This window comes from Canis lupus, chromosome 12, assembly GCF_048164855.1.
Source record: "Canis lupus baileyi chromosome 12, mCanLup2.hap1, whole genome shotgun sequence".
NCBI lineage: Eukaryota > Metazoa > Chordata > Mammalia > Carnivora > Canidae > Canis > Canis lupus.
This window is the reverse complement of record NC_132849.1, coordinates 12670157-12696059: the sequence shown is the minus strand read 5'-3', so window position 1 is coordinate 12696059 and position 25903 is coordinate 12670157. Positions and strand designations below refer to the sequence as shown.

The window sequence follows — 25903 nt, the reverse complement described above, 5'->3', positions numbered from 1 at the left end:
TGGTCGGACGTGACGTCACGTCGCGAGTTCCCGGAATCAGCAGACCGTCTCTATTTCCTTTCCCTCCAGTGTGCTCCCACTTTTTGCCTCCGACTGGGAGCAGTTTGGAGGGGGAGTGGGACTTTTCGTTCCCCGCAGGAGGCTGGTATCTGGGAGTGGAAAGCTTTAAAAAACTTTTGCAGGAAACTGGCTGCAGGGACTTGGCGGGGAGAGGACGCTGGTTTCCCACTCCCCTGACCTACCACCTACAACCCTTATCTTTTCTGTTTGTGGCGGTTTCTCTCTTCTCCTTGCGCTACTTGCTGTACCGCCCCCCCCCTTAGTCGTCGGCTCCGCGAGAACCCTTGCCTTGGGCAAATGCAGTTACTGGACAGATTCTGCACGTCGGCGCCAGTCGCCCGTCAAAATCGCGAAGCTTTAGGGTCTGCGCAGCAACAGGAGCCGCCCTGTTGCTCTAAGGTGAGCCGCGCACCGACTCAGCTCCGACAAACCGCGGCCCCTTCGCCGTCGGGGCGTACCCGAGAGCCAGTCGTTGCCTCCCGGCCCCCGGCCCCCCGCCGCGGCCCGAGACCAAGCAGGGACCCGGGCTGCACGCCCCGCCCGCAGAGCGGTCTACACCGGCCGGCGCCTGGAAGCGCTGCCCACGGCTGGAGTCGGCTTAGGCTACGCTGAAACCGCTCATGAGACAAACGTGCTATCGGTTTAAGCGAAGTATAAGACCTTTACGTCGTAAGTAACTTTATTTAAAATTATCCAAGAGACCCATGGAATTTTTGTGTTTATTCATTAAAAGATCTGTAAACGACACTTTGTACAAATCTTGAGCAACTCTTTTACAAGTATGTCCAGCACTCAATACTTTACAAAAAATAAAACAGACCTAAGAAAAGGAGGCAGCTTCAGGTCACGGGGATAAAATAAGACCCATCGCTGAAGCAAAGGTCTCCTCACAGAGGGACGGTCAGGATTCACCACGGTAATGCCCACCCTCGTTGTATAAACAAGTCCCAATTACTAAGTCTCCCCTCAGGGTTGGAGTGGCACATGGACAGAGATGTCTGGTAAGAGCCCTGCTGGAGTAAGATGCTTAATAAACTTTTTTTTTTTTTTTTTTTAATAAGACATAGGCTCAGTTCCATTTTCTAGAGTCGTAAGAATTACATAGCACCGGTCTTAAATGGGGTATGCTTCAGATTCATTCATGCACACCTGAATGGGTTGTGAGGACAATACTGTACAAGTCAATAAACTGTATCATAATACAACTTGTAAGGTTTTAAGTCTAAATAGATATTTTTATGCCAGCTAAAACCATCAGCAGGAATTGAAGAGAACAAACTGACATCTGCTGTAACATTTATCAGTGAAAATTATACCATCACTGAGAAGTTCCTCCTTCTAGTCACTAGTATTTTAGATATTAAGGGTTGGGGTGATTATGTGGTGAGTGCCCAGGAATGTTTGTAGTCTGCGTCCCATTTAATTAGGGCAAAAAGACAACAATTCTAGGGGAACCAAAAAGAGTCTCATGTAGGCACCTATAGTTTGAAGTCCTTATCATCAGAGCTGAAAATTGGCTCTGGTACACTTCAGCTTAAAAGAAAACCTTTTCAATAGTTATAATCCCACAGCTCAAATTTCCATCTGCAGAACTACCCAATTTCCTCTGCGTTTGTGAATGAATAATCCTGGCTTCAGTTTCTGGCTCTGTTGTATAACTTTGGGCAAGTTACTTAACCTCTTTGGAGTCCAGTCGCCTCATTCGTAAAACAGAGGTGCAAGTATTTCAGGTTGACCTAAAAACTGAATAATAGGACATACATGTACCCCATGTATGGCACCTTGGGGACATTAAGAAAAGGGGGGGTAGTTCTCATGCCCTTGAAAGGATATCTTCCTACTAGCCATAATCCTACAAAGTTAATGTTGACAAGCTACTCAAGTGCCACACAATGTGGAGGAGGAGCTGCAAGGTGTCTACTTGTTTAAGATACTCAATAACAGTGTTAACAAATAAGGGCTTCCACATAAGTGAGATTCCCCCAGACAGAACATTAGACTAAAAAATAAAAACTGGAGATACATGATGTGTATATTCCTTAGCTCAAAGAGCCTATAGGTTTAAAACTGCCATGGTATTTCAGTGATGAGAATTATGTGTGCGGGGCCTACTCTGCACTTCTATCATGTTTCCCCAGTACCTTTCTCTCATCGTGCTCATCTTTGAGCTGTTTTTTAAAAAATGGAACAACAAATCTTTCCCTAGTAAAAGACAAGTGCCTTCACAGACTAATAAGCACATAACACAAAAAATGAGCCCAAGAATCAAATAGAAAAGGCCACTGAAAAAAAAATTGGAGGCAGAGTAATGAGAACATTGGTTCTAGACTACTCCCAACAATCCTCTAGTGATTACTACAGCAGCAACAGGAGAATTCTCCAAGAACCTGGCCCACTTTGTAACCATTTCAACTTTCCAGGATTTTGTAGGCTACTTTAGGGCATCCTGACTCTTGGAAAAGTATTTCTTTGGCACTTTCTGTTCTATTTAGGATGGAGACAGTCAATCAAAGGTTTCATTTCTTCTGCAGGAATTTCATTTTACTTCCTAAAGGGAGAAAGAAGTAGAGTGAACTCTCATTAGTTTATTTTTTATTTACTGTACATTATTTGAGGCAAGGGATTAACAACTTAGTCATTCAGAATGGCCCAGGAGTAACCTGCCATCTCAAGCTGGCATGTGATTTAACTACCAAACAAACAAACCCCAAGTCTAATTGTAGAGGTAGAAGAGAACTCAGACATCACCTAATCCAGTGGTTTTCAACCTTGACTATAGTTAAAAATTGCTTGGCCTGATCCCTAGAGATTTCTTGAGCCAGGGGTGGGGAAAATTTTCATTTACATTCCCCAGAGATTAAAATATTGTAGTCAGAGTTCAGCACCACTGATTTGATCTAACCTCATGGTATAAAGATGAAATAACAGCCCAAGGCATAATTTGTCCATGGTCTCTCAGCTAGCTAAGGATAAGGCCTAATTTTAATTAGGGGCATATTTTTCCTTTTGTATTGAAGTATAATTGGCAGACAATGTCCTATTAGATTCAGGTGTACATCATAGTGGTTTGGTATCTTTATACATTACAAAATGACCCTACGATAAGTCTGGTCACCAGGGGGTATATATTTTAATGACCAATATAAACACCATGGAATATAGGTCCTTCATTGTTTTGGCCTATCACATCACTGTTCTCCAATATCACAAAGGATAATAAAAAGTTAATAATAATCGAAAAATCATAAACATCTGTGTTTCTGTTTTTTTTTTTAATTTTTTTTTTAAGATTTATTCATTTATTTATGATAGACATAGAAAGAGAGAGAGAGGCAGAGACACAGGAGGAGGGAGAAGCAGGCTCCATGCAGGGAGCCCGATGTGGAACTCAATCCTGGGACTCCAGGATTGCGCCGTGGGCCAAAGGCAGGCGCCAAACCGCCGAGCCACCCAGGGATCCCCTGTGTTTCTTTCTGAAGTGTAAAATTAGTCTTGTAGGATATCCTCTTTTGCCTCAGATGCCCTCTAAATTAGGTGTTGTTTTTAAGATTTTATTTATTTATTTGACAGAGCTCCCTTGCACAAGGAGGGGGAGCAGCAAGCAGAGGAAGAGGGAGAAACAGGGAGCCTGATGCAGAGCTTGATCCCAGGACCCTGGGATCATGACCTGAGGCGAAGGCAAATACTTAACCAGCTGAGCCACCCAGGCGCCCCCTAAACCAGGTGTTTTTAATCTGGAGTCCTTGGATGGGCTCAGGAGAGTCCCTGAATACTCTATAATTATGTGCAAAATTTGCATGTTCCAAGCATACTTTTCTGGGAAAAAGAAAAGTTTTTATGAGATTTTCCCTGTGATGTGACGTAGAAAAGATTAATAATTACGATAAGCAAATTCTCATGTCATCCGAGGAAAACAGACCCAAGGACAACTCTGATGGAGAGTTGAAAAAGACTTCAACCTCTGAAAAAGACTTCTTTTTCTCCAAAACACTTTGGAACTACAGTCATGGTGTTTGGTCAGTCTGTCTGAGGTTACATTATTGATTTGATTACAAAGCTTTTGTGATGAGGCACACTTTTTGCAAAAGGCTTTTTAGTCACATTATCTATCAAGAATATACAACTCACCAAGACTCCGCAAAATTCTATTCACCCCGCTGGGCTCAGACTCTGGAATTGTTTCCAAATACTGGAGGGCCCGGACCTCAAACAAACCTACAAGGAAAACTCATGTTGGTGAAATTGTCCAATACTTACTAAAAATCACTTAAGTAAAACTCTGTGCTTAATGCCAATGTGCTTCCATAGTTAAAATTACAGAAAGAAGTATTTTCCATCATAAAACAACTCAGATTTTGAGCCCATGAAGCTTCATAACATTTCATACTGAAATCAGTATACCACGGATTTCAAACCTTCCAAGTGCTCACTAAATACTGAGGAAGACCTGATGATAAACTGACCTTTCACCCCAGTTTTCCGAAGCTCTCGGTCCTGGATGAAGCCTGCAAACATCTGCGTTTCCATGAAGAGATCCAGGAAGTGGCGTACACTTCGGGAGGTGTGGGATTTACGGAATGGTTCCCTTTGGAATACACGTTCCCCATGCTCCGTGACAGTCATGCTCAAGGAATAATGTCCCACCAGCTCCACAAAAAACCTCACAAATGCCTCAGATACCAGCGAGTTAAGTGTCACATCTGCTGCAAAATGAAAGAAAAATAAGGAAGAAAGAAAAGAAAAAACCCCAAGCTTTGTGTTTATGGGAAATTGTTATGAAAGTGATGCATAGGAAATGGATTGAAGGACTGAGACTCCTCATTCTTAGCTTCCTTGCACCATCCACAAAAAGCCAATGGCTAGTATTTTTATTTTCTTCCTACACATACTAGTATTACATCTTTCAGCCTGACTTGCACATCCACTCTTTCAAAGGCCACCAGTGAGAGCCAGCCAAATTTATTTATTTTTAAAAAATATTTTATTTATTCATGAGACACACACACACACACAGAGGCAGAGACACAAGCAGAGGGAGAAGCAGGCTCCCTGAGGGAAGCCTAATACAGGACTCGATCCCAGAACCCTGGGATCATGACCTGAGCCAAAGGCAGATGCTCAACCACTGAGCCACCCAGGTGCCTGAGAGCCAGCCAAATTTAATCCGCTTTTCTATTTGTCTCTCCTTTAAACTCTGTGCTGCATTTGTGCTAACCTACTTACTCCTCATTCCTCTTCTCCCATAATTTTAGACTTTCCTGATTTCTGGATTCCTCTCCTGGTTTTATGACCAAACACATTTGTTCTTCTCTTGCCTCTTCTTCCTCTCCCTAAGGATGGTCCTCAGACCACTTTTCAGCATTCTCATCCTTAAATAGTTAACCAGCAGAGAGATAGAGCTGGCTTTCCATGTTGATAATATGCAACTCTATCTCTCCAGACCTGATGTCACCGGAACTGACCTTCGACATTTTTAGGCTACCTACAGGTAATCATCATTTGCTTGTCCCATCACTGTTTAAATGCCGTCTGTCTAAAAGTCAACTCAGGTCCTTTGGAAATGAGTAAAATATGAATCAAATAAATAAAAAATATACATATGAAACCAAATTAATTCTATTTCTCCACCAAATCCGTTCTCTCTCAACTTTCTCATTTCATACTGCAACCATTATTCCATAATAATTTACTAAATGTTTAAGACAGGTCAGGCACTGTATTTAGAGCTTTTAAAAATATAATAATCCAGTGAAGTCAGTATTATTTCTTTTTTACAGCTGAGGAAACAGGCTCAAAACAAAGACATTCTCCAGGGTCAGCTCATCTGGTACAGGGTACAGAAGCTGCCAGACTTCCAAGTCAGTTGATTCTTAACCATTATGATATGAAATACTTTGCCTTTCAGGTTCTAGGATCAAAACTCAGAATCAACTTAGAGTCCTCCTTTTTCTTCCACACCTAATAGTTTTTCTTTCCCTCTTGAAATTGTCACTTGCTCTTTCTATAGGCTCCGTACTGGACTGGGAATCAGGGACTTAGGTTTAGTCAGAGTTCTACCATGAAGCAACAGCATAATGGTGGGCAATTCGCTTTACCCCTTGTGACTTCTCTTCCCGTATCTGTATAATGAGGGGGCTGATTAGATGACCTCTAAGGCCTCTTCTGGCATTCCATTTGATATAAACTAGATTTTTGTTATATTTTGCTCAACAGATGTCCTTCTCATCACTTTCCTTCTGCAGCTGAGAATCCACGGTCCATCACTGCTTTTGCTGTCAACACTTTTTCCCCAGCCTCCCAGTTACTGTGCCATTTCTCTCCCACTTTACAGCAAAATTTCTTTTTCTTTCTTTCTTTTTTTTTTTAAAGATTTTATTTATTAAAAAAAAAAAAAGAGAGAGAGAGAGGCAGAGACAGAAGTAGGTTCCCCACAGGGAGCCCAATGTGGGACTCCATCCCAGGAATCCAAGATCATGCCCTGAGCTGAAGGCTGATGCTCAACCACTGAGCCATCCAAATGTCCCTAGAGCAAAACTTCTTGGAAGAGTTGTTTATACCTGTTGTACCCTTTCTTAATCTAACTCCCTTTGTTTTTAAAATAATGCTTTTCTAGAACTTATCTTAAATTACTTGGTTCTGTTTTAACGTATATTCTTTTACATGTATAAATATTTCATAAGGTCATCAGTGAAATGAACACACCAGTACTCAACCACAAAGCTTGAAACACAGTATCAAGGTTATCTCCAAACCTCTCTGAGGTGTTCTTCTCCTACTCTCCAATAGAGGGCGACCATTATCAACAATACTGTGTTTATCATTCCCTAGTTTTATTTATTTATTTATTTATTTTTTCATTCCCTAGTTTTAGGTTACACTTTCACTATATACATAGGCAACCCCAATAACATACTATTAGGTCTTGTACATCTTTCAATATTATGTAACACATACTCTTCTGTAATTTGTTTTCTTCAATATATGTTTTACAATGCTTTTTTTAATGTTATGTTCTGTCAGTGTACGGTTAGGTTGTTTTTAATTTTTGCTATCACATACACTGCTGCTACTTTGAAAACTATTTGCTTATTTCCTAATTATCATGTGGAAGAGTTTCTCTAGGGTATATATCCAAAAGTTGAATTGTCAGGCTGTAGGATATATACATCTTTGAGTTTACTAGATGATGCCTAATTGTTTTTCCAAAGCAGCTGAAGTAATTTTCACATTCTCACCAACGCCTGACCTTGTTAGACTTTTGTTAGTTTTGCTAGTTTTGTTAGTTTTGCTAATATGGTGGGTATAAAATGGTGTCTCACTGTGGTTTAAATTTACATTTCCCAGATTCTGATGAGGTTGTACACCTCTTCATATATTTATCGGCCTTTCACTTTTCCTCTTCTGTGAAATGATTGTTCACATCTTTTCCTCATTTTTCTATTGGGTTGTTCATCTTTTTATTATTCAATTGTAGGAATTTTTGAAAATAAATTCTGGATACTGTTACTTTTTTTTAAAAGTCTTTTTGAAAAGATTATTTATTTTATTCATGAGAGACACAGAAAGAGAGAGGCAGAGACATAGGCAGAGGGAGAAACAAGCTCCATGCAGGTAGCCTGATGTGGGACTCAATCCTGGGACTCCAGGATCACACCCTGGGCCAAAGGCAGGCACTCAACCACTGAGCCACCCAGGCATCCCTCTGGATACTATTCCTTTGTTGGTTATATTTGTTGAAAGTATCTTCACCTAGTTTATAGCTTGTCTTTTGTTTCTTTTCCATGGTGTCCCTTAATGATCAGAAATTTAAAAAACTTCACAGTGTCAGGGGCACCTGGGTGGCTCAGTCAGTTAAGCATCTGCCTTCCGCTCAGATCATGATCCCAGAGTCCTGGGATCCAGCCCTGCATAGGGCTCGCTGCTTGACAGGGAGTCTGCTTCTGCCCCCTTCATGGCTTGCACTCTCACATGCATTCTCTCTCTCTCTCAAATAAAGTCTTAAAAAAATTTAAAGTGTCAAATTAGTCTTTTTAAAAATTTCGTGCTGTTTGTGCCACATTTAAGAAATCCATTACTGTCCAAAACATGATATTTTCCTCTATTCTTCTCTAAACTTTTAATGTTTAACTTTAAACTTTATTTATTTATTTATTTTAAAGATTTTATTTTTAAGTAACCTCTACACCCAGGGTGGGGCTCAGAATCATAACCCCCAGATCAAGAGTTGCCCACTGCCCACTCTACCAACTGAGCAGACTGAGCAGGCCTGAGAGCCCCTACTTTTAACATATATATCTTTAAATCATCAGAATTAGTTTTGTGATAGGGTGAGGTATAGATCCTATTCATTTCTTTTCATATGGAAAACCAATTGCCCTCCTCTTGTTTACTGAATGGTTCATTCTTTTCTTGCTGATATGCAATGCTGGTACTGACACAAATTAAGTTTCCTTATGCTTGTGCACTCTCTATTCTTCCCTTTGCTCTATTTATTTTGGAACCAAAACCAAACAGTCTTAATTACTATGATTTTATGATTAATTGATGTTTTTTAGGGCAGCCCCTTCAATGTTGTTGTTCTTTTACAGAAGTGTCTTAACTATTTTTGTAATTCCTTTGTAATTCCAAAAAAATTTTATAAAAAGCTGAGTGACATTCCAATTCTCTTTTTTTCCCTGTTTATTTATTTATTGTTTATTTTTTATTTAAATCCAATTAACATATATTATTGGTTTCTGAAGTAGAGATCAGTTATTCATCAGTCTCATATAACCCCCAGTGCTCATTATATCATGTGCCCTCCTCAACTCCCCACCACCCAGTTACCCCATCCCTCCACCCTCTCCCTTCCAGCACCCCTCTTAGTTTCCTATGATTAAGTCTGTTATGATCTGTCTCCCTCTCCAATTTTCTCTTGAACCTTCCCCAATCTCACTTTCTTCCCATCATCTCACTGAATCTGCTGTTACCAAGGGCTTAGAAGCCCTTCTCATTGTCAAATCCACCAGTCAATCCTTGGTCTTCATCTCACTTGACCTCTTCATACATTAGACATAATAACTATTTACTTTCCTGGGTAAAATAAGCTCTTCTTTCAATTTCTCTAATATTACTCCTCTGTTTTTTTCTTCTCCTTCACTAGCTGCTTTTGTAGTCACCTTTTGCTGGATCCTCTTCCTCCTCCCTACTACTGCCAAACATTGGAAATCTGACCCCACCATTACCAGCCAACCCAGGGCTCAACCCTTAAATCTATTATTTTCTATCTATATTCATTCTGTAGGGTTATCTCATCTGGTCCCACAGCTTTAAAACAGCAACTTCTTCTTCTTCTCCTTCTTTTTAAGATTTTATTTATTTATTTGACAGAGAGAGAGAGAAAGAGAGCACACAAGCAAGGGGAGAAGCAGGCTTCTAGGCCAAGCAGAGAGCCTGACTCGGGGCTCCATCCCTGGACTCTGGGATCATGACCTGAGCAGAAGGCAGATGCCTAACAGACTGAGCCTCCCAGGCACCCCAAAACAGCAACTTCTAAATGTATGTCTTTAGTTCAACTCTTTCCCCTGAATCCTAAATTCATGTATATAAATGCCTACTTGTTATCTTTAGTTGAATGTCTGCTACATGTTGAATGTCCGCTACATGTTGAATGTCCAATAGGTATCTCAATATTCAAAATGAATCTTTTCATTATTTCTCTAAACCTGCTCCTCTCTTAATGGTCCCTATCGTAAATAGCTTTAGTTTTCTCATCTGTAAAATGGAGATTAAATAAATAAAGATACCTGCTTCATAAAGACATTACAAGAATGAAGGAGGATGTATGCTAAGTGCTGAGCACAATGCCTAGTACAGAGTAAGCTAGTCAGTAAATATTTTTCATCCTTATTCAACAAATACTTATGGAGTACCTACTTATTTCCTGTTGTTTAAAGTACTGGAGATAAAGAAAAACAAATTGTTGCTGCTCTTATGGACCTTACATTTCTAACACATGTGATGAAAAAAGCCCTGGAGAAAAAAAACTAAGGTAGGGGAAGAGGGTAGAGAGCACTAAGGGAACGGGTACAATTTTAAAGAGGATGGTCAGGAGGGTGCCTGGGTGGCTCGGTCGGTTAAGCATCTAACTTGGGCTCAGATCATGATCTCGGGGGTCCTGGGATTGAGCCCTGCATATGTGTGTGTGTGTGTGGGGGGGGGGGGGTCCCTGTTTAGTAGAAAGCCTGCTTCTCCCTCTTTCCTTGCTCCTCCCCCTTGCTTGTGCCTTCTAAATAAATAAATAAAATCTTAAAAATAAAATAAAATAAAAAGGAATGTCAGGAAAGGCCTCACTGAGAAGGTGACATGTGTATGGACCTTCAGGAAAAAAAGAGCACGAGGCATGTTGGACGTCTCGGACATCTAGGGGAATAGCATTCCATAAATAGAACCCAGAAGGGGACCAGGACATCTGAGGGTTGGCCAGGAAGCTGATTATAGGCTTTCCACATCATAGGCAATCTCATACTTCTGTACATCCTTTAGCAGGATGCTGGGAATTTAGTCAATTATTTACTGCCTTGATTTTGAGTTCTCAGACCATTTATCTCATACCTTGTGAAAAATTCTGCTCCTGAGCCAAGATTTCATTTCGTTCTTCCAAAATCTGCAACAGGGCAGCCTGGAGTTTAGGAGGCAGAATTTCGTCCTCATCAGATACCTTAAGAGAAGAAATTGAGGTATTTCATGACCTGTGAGAGAGACAGTCTCAAACACACTAATAAAAGTCCCCAACATTCTACAGGCGATTTTGTATAGATTATGGCTAAACATCTAATCTGAACCTTCCTTCCCTATACTGAGCAAAATTCAGTATGTTTATGGTACACATATCTTAATTACATAAAAAAATAATAATGTCTTATGACATTTTCTCATACCTTTACACCAAATATCTCTCACCTACAAGTCTTACACTATATTACAAGGATCATCCACAAATAAGCAGTGTTTCAAATGTTATGAGCTAATTCTTGGGAAACATTCTTTTCTCCCTGTGTTCAGTGCTCACCAACTTATATACAGGTTCCATACAGGGCGCTTGTTCTAAAAAGGCTTTGCTATCTCTTCCTTCCACTTTCAATGCCCACAATAAATGACCACTTTTTTTTTTTTTGCCTCTATTGTACCCTGTAGAAATTTCTATTATACCATTTCCAAAACCTTACAGATATGTCTGCTGTCCCTTCCCATTGTTAGATTATAAGGTCTGAGGGCTCAAACTGTGTCATACGCATTTTTAGATTCTGACTAACAGTATCTAGAAATAATCAATGCTGAATGCCTGTTAAATTTAATTAAATTAGAGGCTTATACATCAACCTATATGGACATCAAAGGAGGGTTACCTTTCTTGAAAATGACATTTGATCTCTTTCCTCCTTCCTTCTTTGGGAGAGACAGCTATAAACCTAACCCAATTTTCAAGTCAATCTTGTATGATTGGCCACAATGTCAAGTATGTGTAGGAACTAAAAGTCTTGCCTGAGTCATCTTCTCTAAGAACTTTCACATATTTTCTGTCCAATTATCCCCAAACATTATGTAATCACCTCATTTGTCACTTACCTCCTGTAAGAACTTGTCTGCACAGAGATCAACTATCAGCACCTAGGGGATAAAGGAGCCAGCTAAGTCAAACCAGAGACATTCAGAGACATACATTAGGCACTGCTAGTTTAGGAAGAGGGTGTTGATTCTTTCAAGAAATGGAAATAGTTTTAAACAAAATTAAGTTCAGGGATGCCTGGGTGGCTCAGTTGGTCATGATCTTAGGGTATTGGGATCAAGCCCCACATTGGCCTCCCTGATCAGTGGGGAGTCTGCTTCTCCCTCTGACCCTTCGCCTGCTCGTGCGCTCTCTCATATAAATAAATCAAATCTTAAAAAAATTAAGTTCAAGTTACAGCCCATTTAAAAGTTAACTCTTCAACACATCAAGAAGTCAATTGCAAGTAAAAAAAACCGATAACATCTATACATTAAAATTTACAAAGAGACCATGCCAACCAAATGCAATGTGTGCACTTTATTTGGGATTTGATTCAAACAAACCATTAAACATTTACAAAATGGAGGTTTGAACACTGGGTTGTGCTAATATTAAAGAATTGTTATTAAATTTTTTAGGTGTGGGCACCTGGGTAGCTCAGTGGTTGAGCATCTGCCTTTGGCTCAGTCCTGATCCGGATCGAGTCCTGTATCAGGCTCCCCACAGGAAGCCTGCTTCTTCTCTGCCTATTTCTCTGCCTCTCTCTTTGTGTGTCTCATGAATAAATAAATGTTAAAAAAGTCTTAAATTTTTTAGGTGTGATAATGCTATTGTGATTTTGTTAAAAATGCCTTTATGTTACAGAGATTTATAGTGTAATATTTAACAATGAAATTTCATCAGGATATGCTTCAAAATATGGGAGAGAGGAATGGGTAAGGGTAAAGATGGGCCATGAGTTGGTAAGTACTGAATGAAGTAGGGTAATTGGAGTTATCTTAACCTTTTGTTTACTTTATATATATATTTGAAATTTTCCATAATAAAAAGTTTAAAAAAAGGTTAATACAAAAATCAGCTGTGTGCCTATACACTAATAATGAACTATCTGAAAAAGAAATTAAAAAAACAATCCCATTTTCAACTGCATTGAAACGAATAAAATACCTAGGAATAAATTTAACCAAGGAAGTGAAAGATCTGTACATTGAAAACAGTAAGCATTGATAAAAGAAACTGAAGAATGCAAGTAAGTGGTAAGATATTCTGAGCTCAAAGATGAGAAAAACTGATATAGTTAAAATTTTCATACTATTCAAAGTAATTTACAGATTCAACGTAATCCCTATCAAAACCATCAATAAAGTCATAAGGAAACCTACAAAATGGGAGAAAATACTTGCAAATTATATATCTGATAAAGGGCTAATATCTAAAATACATAAAGAATTCATAGGACAGCAAAAAAAAAAAAAACGCTAAATAATCCTATTAAAAATGAACACAGGAGGGGCATGCCTAGCTGGCTCAGTTGGTACAGCATGTGACTCTTGATCTTGGGTGGGATCTTGAGCTCAAGCCCCACATTAGAAGTGAGTTCACTTAAAAAAATGAGCAGAGGAATTGAATAGACATTTTTCCAAATACACACAAATTAGCCAAGGGCACATGAAAAGATGCTCAATGTCACTGATCGTCACGGAAATACAAATCAAAACCACAATGAGATATCACCTCAGTCAGAATGGCTATTATCAAAAAGACAAGAAATAACAAGTGTTGGTGAGAATATGGAGGAAAAAGGAAGCTTTGTATATTGTTTGTGGGAATGTAAACTGGTGCAACTACTATGGAAAACAGTATGGAGGTCCAAGAAATCAAAAATAGAACTAACATGTGGATGTGATCCAGCAATCCCACTTCTGGGCATATATCCAAAAAAAAAAAAAAGGAAGAAGAAGAAGAAAGAAGGAAGAAGAAAGGAGGAGGAGAAGGAGGAGGAGGAGGAGGAGGAGGAGGAGGAGGAAGAAGAAGAAGAAGAAGAAGAAGAAGAAGAAGAAGAAGAAGAAGAAGAAGAAGAAGAAGAAAGAGAGAGAGAGAGAGAAAGAAAGAAAGAAAGAAAGAAAGAAAGAAAGAAAGAAAGAAGAAAGAAAGAAAGAAAGAGAAAGAAAGAAAGAAAGAAAGAAAGAAAGAAAGAAAGAAAGAAAGAAAGAAAGAAAGAAAAAAGATCTTGAAAAGAGATGGGCACCCCCACATTCAGTACAGCATTATTTACAAAAGCTAAGACATGGACATAACCTAAGTGTCCACTGGTAGATGAACAGATAAAGAAAATGTAACACAAACACACAATGGAATATTATTCAGCCATAAAACAGAAAAATCCTGCCATTTGTGACAACATTGATGGACCTAGAGGGCATTATGCTAAGTGAAATAAGTCAGGCAGAGGGGTGCCTGGGTGGTTCAGTGGGTTCAGCAACTGTCTCTGACTCAGGTCATGATCCTGGGGTTCCTGGGATTGAGTCCCATTTCAGGTTCTCTGCTCAGCCGGGAGGCTGCTTCTCCCTCTCCCTCTGCCTGTCACTCCTCCTGCTTGTGCTCTCTGTCAAATAAATAAAATAAAATCTTTTTTTTTTTTAAAGAAATAAGGCAGAGAAAAAGAACGAACGTATGTGGAATCTAAAAAAACTGAATGCATAGATACAAAAAACAGATTGGTGGTTGTCAGAGGTGGGGGTGGATGATGGGTGAAATGAGTGAAGGTGGTCAAAAGCACAAACTTTCAGTTATAAGATAAATAAGACCTGGGGTTGTAATGTATAACCTGGTGACTATAGTTAACAATACTGTATTGTATGTATATCTGAAAGTTGCTAAGAGAACAGAGCTTAAAAGTTCTCAACAGAACACCTGGATGGCTCAGCGGTTAAGCCTCTGCCTTTGGCTCAGGGTGTGATCCTAGAGTCCCCAGATCGGGTCCCACATCGGGCTCCCTGCATGGAGCCTGCTTCTCCCTCTGTCTGTGTCTCTCCCTCTCTCTCATGAATAAATAAATAAAATCTTAAAAAAAAAAAAAAAGTTCTCAACACAAGAACAAAAAATTGTTAATTGCGTGAGTTGTAGTTTATTGTGGTAATCATTTCACAACATTTACACATATAAATTATTATGTTGTATACCTTAACCTTAATACAATGTTATATTTCAGTTATAGCTCAATATAAAAAAGGTGGGGAAAAAGGTGGGGGTTAACATAACAGAGTATTGGGGAAGAACAATCTTTCCAATAAATGGTAGTAGGATAGTTGGCTATCCATATTTTAAAAAATGACCCCTACCTCCTATCATATACAAAAAAATCAAGTCCCAGGATTCAGAACCAAAAATTAAAGTCACTATAATAAAGCTACCAAAATTTCCAGGAGATGAAATAGGAGGGTATCTCCATGAAGTTAATATAAAGAAAAACAAACAGTTCACAAAAATAAAATAAAATAAAACCTCACACTAACCACAAAGGAAAAGAATGATAATTATACTATGTTAAAATGAAGAACTTCTGTACATTAAAAAACATAATTTTGGAGAATAAAAAGGTATGTCACAAAGAAGCTGATATCCAGAATATAAAAATACCTCTTACAAGTCAATGAGGGTAAATAATCCAGTAGAAATAGACAATGAATTTTTAACAGATGATATTCAAATGGCCAATAAACACAGAAAGATGCTCACTCCCAAAAGTAAACAGGAACAACAGGAACCCTTGTGCTTTGGTGGTGGGGATTTAACTTGGCAGAACTACTTTGGAAAAAATTTTACTGTATTTACTGAAGTTGAAGATACGCTTAACCTATAATCCAGGAATTCCAAGTATATACCCTAGAACTGCATGCACATATGTACCAAGGGACATACACAAGAATATTTAGAGCAGCATAATTTGTAATAATCCTAAATTGGAAACAACTCAAATGCCTATCAACTGCAGATTGGATAAAAAGTTATGGTACATTCACACAACAGAACACTATCCACAATTAAAATGATCGAATGACTATTAAACTCACCAACATGGATGAATCTTAGAGACATAATGTTAATCAAAGGAAGCCATACAAAATATATGTGAATCCATTTATAACAAGCATAAAACCAGGCAAAGCTGAACTACACTGTTTAGTAATAAATGCCTAGGATGTAAAATTATAAAGAAAAACAAGTAAATGATCCCTATAAAGGTCAAGACAGTGGTCACCTTTCACGGAGTGTGGGGAAGGGAACAGTGATAGAAGGTGGCATGATGGAGACTTCTCAAGGTGCTAGCACTACTTCCAGGGCTGTGATGTTTTCCTTCTTTTCCAACATGAGTACATAAGCATTCACTTTGTGAATTCACAGAGCTATACATTTTGTTTTGACCACTAAATTGTGGGGGGTAAAGGAAGAGGGAGAGAGAGAGAATCTTAAGAGGCTCCATATCCAGCATGGAGCCCGACTCGGGGCTCCATCTCACAACCCTCAGGATCATGATCTGAGCTGAAATCAAAGTCACTTAACCGACTAAGCCACTAGGCAACCCTGAAACAATTTTTTAAGTTAACCCAAAGTAGTTCTTGTTTGACTTAAACAAAAAGACCTACTTTCAGAACAACACAAGAATTAGCCCATCTATTGTAAACAAGATCCAAATTTGGATTCCTGTGTACTACAGAATTTTTCTCACTTTAATAAAAAGATACAAAAAATATGATAGCATAGTATATTAATGACTATGCATTAATATTAATAATGACTATGTATTAATATTAATGACAGCTCCATCATTCTTTTTAAGATTTTATTTATTTATTCCTGAGAGAGAGAGAGAGAGAGAGAGAGAGAGAGAGAGAGAGAGAAAGGCACAGACACAGGCAGAGGGAGAAGCAGGCTCCATGAGGGAGCCCGCTGTGGGATTTGATCCCAGGTCTCCAGGATCACGCCCTGGGCTGAAGGCGGCGCTAAACCGCTGAGCCACCAGGGCTGCCCCAGCTCCATCATTCTTAAAGGCGATTTGCTTTCATTTATCAGTGCCTTGTGTTTTCCATAGGTACTATTTCTCCCATCTCACCTCTTCAATGGGTAGGTCCTGGAGTTGCGGTAAGGAACAAGACAGGATTCCAATAAGGAATGGAGTAGGTGAGCACACAATGTCAATCATAGATGCTGGTAGGACTGGAATGTAGGTATGCTGCCAGGTGAATGGATATAGTGTGGCAACTACAGCATGGCCACATTTTGACAGGGTGCTAGCCAGAGAAGAAAGCAAATGGTGTCACTTACTGAGCAACACAAGGAGAATGGTTCAGATATTATGTTACAGAATTACAAACTGACACTGCTTAATGATCAGTGATGACAGATTAATGATTCTGTGATTACCCATTAATTTTTAACATTTTATTTAAATTTTTAACTTAATTTACTGAAAAATTTTTGTCTTAACCAGCTTTTTCCCATAATTTATGTTGCTAAAAAGTAGTGTGTACTTAGAAAAGCAATACCAATTTTAAAAAAAATCTGAGGGATCCCTGGGTGGCGCAGCAGTTTGGCGCCTGCCTTTGGCCCAGGGCGCGATCCTGGAGACCCAGGATCGAATCCCACGTCGGGCTCCCTGCATGGAGCCTGCTTCTCCCTCTGCCTATGTCTCTGACTCTCTCTCTCTCTCTCTCTCTGTGTGACTATCATAAATAAATAAAAATTAAAAAAAAAAAAGAAAAAAAAAGATATTCTTAAAAAAAAAATCTGAGTATAGTTGACGTACAATGTTATATTATTTTCAGGTGTAAATGTAGTGATTCAAAGTCTCTATACATTCTGCTATGCTCACAAGCATAGTTACCATCTGTCACCTTATAATGTCACACTATCACTGACTATATTTCCTATGCTGTACCTTTTATTCCCATGACTTATTCATTCCAGCAATATGAATTTTTTCATTAACATGAATTTTTAACAACAGTTTAAGTAAAACACATTTAGAAAGATATATGAATTGTAATCCCAAAGTCACTGCTATAGCCTAATGCAAATAGCTTTTGGATTATTTACCATTTGGAATTATCCATGTCATTAGGTAACTGAGATCTACAGTTTTTTTAATATGCCCAAATCTTAAAATAGTGAGAACGAGTAAAATACCAGTAGGAAGTGACATATTTTACATATTTATCACCTTAGGCTGTTGGCAACAAAGATTACCCTCCGTTCCAACAGGAGGGAGGCACAGACCCGGATGAGATGGCACACACTCAAGCACTTAAAGAGACATTCAAAGTCAACATGCTCCAATCGGGAATCCAGCGGTCGGCAGAGTTCAATTGACTAAAATGAAAGCATCTGAATCAGGGAAGTTCAGATCGGAAAACAATCTCTAACAATATCATCAATGGATCCTGTCATTCTCTTACAGGTTAAATTCTAGACAGAGATTTTGCCACAGAGTTTGTGAAGCTGCCTATACTAATCCCAAGAGCCAACACCTTATTATTAATATGATTTTTAAAAGACCTTTATTTTTTTAAGTAATCTCTACACCGAACATGGGGCCTGAACTCATAACCTCAAGATGGAGCAAAATTTATTTTGCCCTATAAATTTCAGCTAAAATCTTTAATCCCACCTGATAATGGCATATATAATCTTCATTTGTCACACTGAAATTATTACGAAGGGGCTCAATCTATGAAAGACAGAAAAACTGTGGCTCCTGGGTCTGGAGGGTCAACTATCTCACAGATCACCCGGACATTTCTCCAGTGTTCTGTAAGACTAAAACATTCTGCACAGTTAGTTAATGGAAAAGAGAAAACTATGCCATGAGGCTTCTGGAAACTGTCTATTAGTGTTAGCCCTGCTATTTGGTGGCTATCAAATCTTTTGGGGACGCCTGGGTGGCTCAATGGTTGAGTGTCTGCCTTTGGCTCAGCGTGTGATCCCAGGATCCAGAACTGAATCCCACATCAGGCTCCTTGCAAGAAGCCTGCTTCTCCCTCTGCCTGTATCTCTGCCTCTGTGTGTGTATGTCTCTCATGAATAAATAAAAATCCTAAAAAAAAATCTTTTCAAAGTGAGCTAACTTACCCCATCACCAGCACCAGGGAGGTAACTCTTAACTGTGATGGTGCGTCCAGGAGCCGGGAAAGGAGCTTCCATGACACTTCGCATGAATGGGTAAACCAGGGCTGGAGACATTTCTCTTCTCTTCTCTACCTCATCCAAAATCTGCACATGCAACATATGTTATTTTTTTAGGGATTTGAAAATGCAAGGAACTGCCAAACATGATGCACAAACTTGAAAATCACACCAAAAGATTTTAAGGCAAATTTTTCCACAAATAAATGTCAATTAAAGGCATCATCTCTCTTGGGGATATCTTTACATCCACAAGAAAAATTACTCAAATAAATCAACTCATTTTTAGAAGAGAAGCCCCTTTCATCTCACTAAGGTAAGGGCAGAGAAGATAATCTTGCTGGGTGGGGTCTGGGAAAGACAGGAGACAAGATAAGCCTCAGGCCATGTTCTCCTTGAAGCTGGGAGGTTTGGCAAGCCAAAACGAGGATGATATGACAAGAGTATCTGGATTAGAGGCCTGAGAGTCTCTAGACCCACAGCTCTACTCTCCTACTGAGAACCCTTTCTAGAGTAGTATGTTAGAGTCTCTGTCACTAAACGTTGCCTAGTGACATCATCAGAAACAAAAACTTACTCAGAAAAGCACAGCACCTTCCCTAGAGTTCATGCTGCTCTCACCTTGGAAAAAAGGTTGAAGCAGCCGAGGCGACTAACCATGCAGTACACCTCAGGTAGTCGCTTCCCTTTGCCTTCTGGCTAAAAGAAAAAAACAAAGCAAATATGAAGCACATCTGTTCATTCTAACTATTAATGCTCTCTTAGTAACAGAGTAGTAACCAAGGCTCTCATCCCCACTGACGAATGGGGAAATGCTAAAATATGATAGCATGATTTATTCCAGGTTTAGTGGAGGCATCTAAGCAAGAAGAAAGTAACTCAGGGCTCCCATGATTGGCTCATGGAGGTCCATCCCTTGAATAGACCCAGACTGATAATCAGCCACTCTGTCATGATTTCTTCGTCTATTACAAACAAATAAAAAACAGGCAAACCAATAAATAAAATAAGTCCATACCCCTCTTATTCTGGAATACTGCAGCTAACTCCAAACTTGCTCTTACTATTTAAAGCTAACATAGTTTCTTTAATACATGGATCATTAAGCAGCCCTCAAAGTCACCTAGAAATCAGGTTTCTGAAGTTCTTAGTCTGACTTGACCAACCCTGCCTGTAGCACAAATCTGGTACTTACCAAGAGCTTCTTACAGTAACCAAACCAACGGCTCCCATCTTCACCAGTTAAGACAAAGGAGAATGTTTCACTGAAAAAAATAGTCAATAGTTTGAGATCTACACACTGCTTATACCATTCTTCATGGAACAGATAATTGAAAATTAATGTCCAATAGCAGTCATTTTGTGATGTGAGAGGAGCCATTAATATTACATTTATTACAAGTCACCTTCCTCCTGAGAGGAAATGTCCAAGCCTGAGAACATCTTGCCTTGCACTGAAGTGAGAGCATATTTACAGGAGGAACTGCTGATGCCACTGTCTGCTTTTACTTTCTTATTCATCCAGTGTAGCTATTAATCAAGTCTACTTTCCTTTTGTAAATATCCAATTTAGTCTAACGTTTAGATAAGCTGTGAAGGACTTGGATAAGTTATTTTTCCCTTCCAAATTCTTCTACTTAGTTCTGAGAGGTCCCTATGGAACAGTGATAGGTAAAGGATTATATTCTTTTTTTTTTAAAGATTTTATTTATTAATTCATTCATGAGAGACACAGAGAGAGAGGCAGAGACACAGGCAGAGGGAGAAGCAGGCTCCATGCAGGGAGCCCGATGAGGGACTCGATCCCGGGTCTCCAGGATCATACCCTGAGCTGAAGGCGGCGCTAAACCGCTGAGCCACCCGGGCTGCCCCCCAGGATTATATTCTTGATGTAAAAAAGTTAATAGGAAAATTATCAACTCCTCACTGGAAACACAGGCAAAAGATCTACATAGGTAATTTTCAGAAAGAAGACCAAGAAAGAAATTCACTAATAATCAAAGAAGTCCAAATCTGAACAGCCAATATATATATGCCTATATATGGCCAAAAATAAAGATGGAAAATAAATATGTCAAAATATTTAATTATCATCTCTGAGTACCAGAATACCAGTGAATTGTAATTTCTGCTTTTTATTTACTCTTCTGTATTTTCCAAATGTTCCAGGAAAAAGTCCCATAAAACTTGTTGGGTGGCAGAAGTGGGCACAGTTATGGAGCAGCCAGGTCAGTGTGAAAGAAGCTGTCTGTGCCGTAAGCAGTACACCTGACACCATGAGAGTGTCAGGACTGATGGCTCAGAAAGGAGAGTGGCCATCAGGCCAAACTGGTTAGGAGACACAGCAGCTCAGATGAGAGGCAATGTAGGTGGAAGGGCAAAGCAGCTACTCAGGCAATGGGTGAGACTGTCCGCCAGCAGGGTATCTACATGTCACATGGTTCCCAGAGTTATGTTTTTCAGCCTTAAGAGCATGGTCAGTAATTACGGTTCTGAACAAAGCAGGTATGTACTAACAAGCAGGATTCAGAGATGCTGACTGTTTATTAATTGAACATGGTTCCCTTGAGATACCAGGAAGAAATTCTTTATCTTTCCTTCTCAATATACTCATACCTCCCAACCTGGAGCCTCCATTTGTACAAGACCCACAGCGGGAGGTACACCATGGGCTGTGGCTTCTGTCCACTTGAAAGACAAACAAGGTACAGATGCTGTTCTGTTTCATCTCCTTCTAAGGAGGGTTCCAAAGCTCAAGTCTTTTTTCCTTTTGTTCACTTGCTGGCATTTCTGAGTGTATGTAAAACGGAACTTTTTTTCCCTTCTGTAGAACTGGCACACTACAGAGATTCTCAAACTTGTTTTCCCTTTGACACTGAAACCATTCCATGTTTTTCTTTTTGTATGCACATAGGAAATGTTCTAATTCCGTTTGTTCCTGTCCTCCCACAGCATCCTTGACCTGCCACGGTGTCCACACAGCTGTATAACTGCTGGCTTTACCCTTTTCTCAAACATTCTGATTCTACTTTTGCAGTTCTAACAAACAGAAATCAGGTAAAGGAGCCTATTTACCTCTTGAGTTCTGAGGTTGGCACCCAGTCCTTTGAGTCGGGAAAACAAAATTTGGGAATGACTTTGAGCCTCTCTTCTGTGTCTTTGGACTGCTTAAAGCCATGATCACCCTGAAAAAGATAATGTGATAGGTGGCTAATAGTCTATGTAAGTGGAGACTAGAAATACAAAACGGCCTCGTCTCAGGAAAAGAGGTCTCTGATAAGCCTGAGTAGTCATCTCAGCATGGTTTTGTGTTGTTTAATACAACAGGAAGGCCAAGACCAATAATCACTGAAGACGCAACTGAGAACAGAGTTACTAAGAATAAAAAATCCTATTTTTACATAGAAATGGTTACTTGTGGAAATCCTATAATCTGATGTTGGAGAGGTGCCTGGAAATAGTTTCTAGTCTAGAAGTAGAATCTTATTTTAGGATTCACATACTAGAGGAAACACAACAAATAAAAATTGATTCTATAATATACTGATAGCAAAAACCCAGTTAGCACCAGATAGTCTGATCAATAATTAAAGATGTTTTGAAAAAGCAAATGAATGTTATTTAGAAAAGATATTATTTTTAGAGTCTATCCCATATATAATCATTCCCCTTAGCATATAATCTTTTCTAACTAATTATGGGTTTACAATTTCCTATAAAATTTTAGCATAGAAGACCCTTCCATGCAAGTCTGGTATTGTATGCCAAAGAACAATCTAAAATTAGTTAAACCAAGAGATATTTAAAAATTAGTATAAAACAAGCAGATAATAAGTCTACTAACCATATTACCATCTTGTAACTAATACAATGTATCCTTTAATTTAATTTCTAAACAGACCATGCAGCCATTCTGAGTCACTTGAATATTAAGCTCTTCAGAAACAGAAAAGCATTATAACAAAATTTTAGTTGTCTCATACTCTGTTATTTTAATATTATTAAATGACTCACAATCATCTTCATCTAAGGTTTTCCACAACACAATCAAGAGAGACTTGATCAGCTCTTTCCCACCTTAACTTTTAAGGAGCCTAAAGCACAAAGATGCTAAGTAACTTGTTTAGAAACATTTCTGGATCACTGCCAGAGTCAACTGCGCCCTTATCTGGTTCTGAGTCCCTTAATTCAGGCTTTGTTGAAAACAGGTTCAACCTCAAGCTTGCTTTCTGCAAATGTAAGACTAATTGAAAATAGGGAAAAAATTAAGCTCTTTATGGGAAATTTGATTCCTCAAGACTATCTGGATTGCATTATTTTATTTATTTATTTATTTTTAAGATTTTATTTATTTATTCATGAAAGATACACAGAGAAAGAGAGAGAGAAGCAGAGACACAGGCAGAGGGAGAAGCAGGCTCCATGAGGGGAGCCTGATGTGGGACTCGATCCCGGGTCTCCAGGATCACGCCATGGGCCGAAGGCAGGCGCCAAAGCACTGAGCCACCCAGGGATCCCTGGATTGCGTTATTTTAGACTTCTATGGCTCAGTGTTGTGACACTGTGCTCTCTCAGGCTACACTGAAGAATTTTATAAGAAATTAACCACTGATTTATTTACAGTGGGAATGTTGTTGAGCACTTTTTTTTTTTTAAATGAAAGGTTATACAGGAAATGTCTCTTAGATTTCATTCCAGTACAGTCGTGGTGTACACTGACTTTTTTGGTGAAACATGTAACTCAGGGTTTAAACCCCAAATCCTAAAGCAACTGAGCATATTAACTTAAACGAGAGAAGTGGTCCACACAGGAAGATGGAGTGTGAGTAAATGTCCCTATGTAAAGGGATCACTCCTTACCAAGGCCAGCTAGATAATCTGCAGAGCATAGTGCAAGATCAAACTGTGGACCCCTTGTTCAAACAGCAGGAAAAAGGGGCTGCCTGACTGGCTCAGTCAGTTGAGCCATCTGCCTTTGGCTCAGGCCCTGATCCAGTTCCAGGATCAAGCCCTGCATCAGGATTGCTGTTCAGTGGGGAGCCTGCTTCTCCCTCTCCTGCTCCCCCTGCTTGTGTTTTCTCCCTCTCTCTCTCTCTGTGTGTGTCAAATAATAAAATCTTTTTTAAAAAGCAGGAAAAATTAAATAGACAATAAAATATAAAACTTTTTCTTCTCTTCTAGGGTGTCCCAACCTACAGTGGGATTTCTATTTGCTATTTAATATTATGCTCCCTCAGGCATAAGGTAGGAAAAAACCAAATAATATTATTAGTAACAGTACCACTTATCAAGTGCTTACGATACGCCAGGAATTGCATTAAGCACTTTACATATATTATCTCATTAAACCCTTACTAATAACGGGTAACATTCTATAGTGCTAACTATATGCTAAACACTATCCTAAGTGCCTTATATAGCTCATTTAATCTTCACTACAACTCAATGGGATAGACACTATTATGATTACCTCTATTTTACAAATAAAGAAACCAAAGCACAGAGCAGTTAAATAACTGCTCAAAGTTAAGAGCTAGTAAGTGGCAGATGCAAGAGTTGGCTTAGAGTTCATGCTCTAAACTGCTACCCTTAGTGTGCCGTATTTATCATTCTCCTCATTAAGAATGAGAAAACTGAGGCTTTGCAACTTGCTAAGGGGCACTTAGTAAACAGCAGAGCAAAAAATAAAAAACCAACTTGGATAATGAGTTCTTTTTTTGCCCTTGTTTGAAGCTCAAGCCTGACAGGAGATGTCATCAGAACCATCTACCAGATCCTACAAGAGGTACAGTAGTAGCAAAAGCTGCTTGAAATCACAATAAAAAGAAGACAGGAAATAAAATACACACAGAGGCATAACATTCCCAAATGCCTCTTGGTCTCCTTGCACCTACCTTGCTAGGGAACTGCTGTATGACCTGGGGAATGTAGCTTATTTCTGATGGTTTCTTCTGTAGAGACACCACCACAAAAAGTTCAAAGAGCTGCTGCTCCTGTAACTCAATGAGATCCCTCTCCAAGGTCTGGTAGTGAGGGTTCCTCTTGGAAGACTGCTGCAATTGCGCTAAGCGTTTGTGGCGATCTGCAATGAAAGCAGGGAGCCTTGTTATTCCTTAGTCTTCCCTCTAGCACCCAGAGGTCATGAACCATAATGACTAATTTCCACTCAGTCACTGATGACTGAGTACTGACTAACCAGTGCCGGCCACACAGACCTGGGAGGGCTGTGACATACTCAAGGAACAAGTGCGGATTCTCACGAGCACCTAGGGGCCCAGCGGTGAGATTCCATGTCCCAACCTATACTCTATGTATGTCCCAACACGTATTTCTACACTGTCCCATCTTTCATGGCATAACACATGGAAAACGTCAGGTGAAGGCACTGGCCCAACAAGAGACACCATTGTTGGGACCCTGAATTATCTCATACACACACACACACACACACACAAAACCCCACACACATGTGTATGTGTTTTGGGGGGGTGGGATTTGATAAAAGAACTGAGTCCTACATAGGCTAAGTACATAAAGGGATGAGTCTTATAAAATTAAAACAATAACTATCCTCCCATTAAGGGAACTGTTCTTTTCCCTTCTCTCCTTGGCATATATTACTAATAATGGGCATTTGCTTATATATCAGTATATGGTGCTAAATGAAGAGGGAAAAAAATGAAGCAACAGAAGACATCTATCAACAGACTATTTCTCCAAATAATGAAATTATGGAAGCATACTAAATATTTAAACAGAATGAGCAGTTTCATTCAAAACTGGATAGCATTTAGCCTTTATTCTCACTTATTTCTAAGTTGTGAATGATTTGGGGGCACCTGGGTAGCTCAGTGGTTGAATGTCTGTCTTTGGCTCAGGTGTGATCCTGGAGTCCTGAGATGGAGTCTAAGGGAGCCTGCTTCTCCCTCTTTGCCCCTCTCTCTCTGTCTCTCATGAATAAATAAATAAAATCTTTAAAAAAAAAATTCATCTTGCAATGGCTCCCTGGAATTATCCAGTACATTTAGTGCTCTAGGCAAAGCTTCACACTCCAAAGGGCCCAGTTCAAGTCAAGAAAGTTTTAGGTCCTGTTTCTCAGTAGCAACACTGTAATATTCGTCATCTTTACAT

The 25903-nt window shown here is 39.4% G+C and overlaps 1 protein-coding gene and 1 long non-coding RNA gene across 10 annotated transcripts in view; one reads left to right on the top strand and one right to left on the bottom strand.

Annotated features, from left to right (window-relative positions):
- Positions 1-20: 20 nt before the first annotated feature.
- On the top strand, positions 21-25903 carry LOC140601136 (uncharacterized). The gene is made up of 4 exons (XR_012004176.1): positions 21-729; positions 21725-21829; positions 23954-24016; positions 24506-25903. It is a non-coding gene; the product is annotated as an uncharacterized lncRNA (long non-coding RNA).
- Positions 766-25903, bottom strand: part of DENND2C (DENN domain containing 2C) — an 82982-nt gene continuing 57844 nt past the window's right edge. For 7 of the 9 annotated variants that reach the window (XM_072769675.1, XM_072769679.1, XM_072769680.1 and 4 more), the window contains 12 exons: positions 24667-24854; positions 21848-21957; positions 19968-20037; positions 19394-19471; positions 18719-18859; positions 17811-17959; positions 16704-16881; positions 11668-11709; positions 10654-10759; positions 4524-4763; positions 4189-4275; positions 766-2608 (listed from right to left, as the gene is read on the bottom strand). In XM_072769675.1, the coding sequence (XP_072625776.1) occupies positions 2577-2608; positions 4189-4275; positions 4524-4763; positions 10654-10759; positions 11668-11709; positions 16704-16881; positions 17811-17959; positions 18719-18859; positions 19394-19471; positions 19968-20037; positions 21848-21957; positions 24667-24854 (1421 nt within the window). In that variant the 3' untranslated portion in view covers positions 766-2576. The remainder of the gene's footprint in view (positions 2609-4188; positions 4276-4523; positions 4764-10653; positions 10760-11667; positions 11710-16703; positions 16882-17810; positions 17960-18718; positions 18860-19393; positions 19472-19967; positions 20038-21847; positions 21958-24666; positions 24855-25903) is intronic. The other 2 variants (XM_072769684.1, XM_072769685.1) reach the window with 2 other exon arrangements.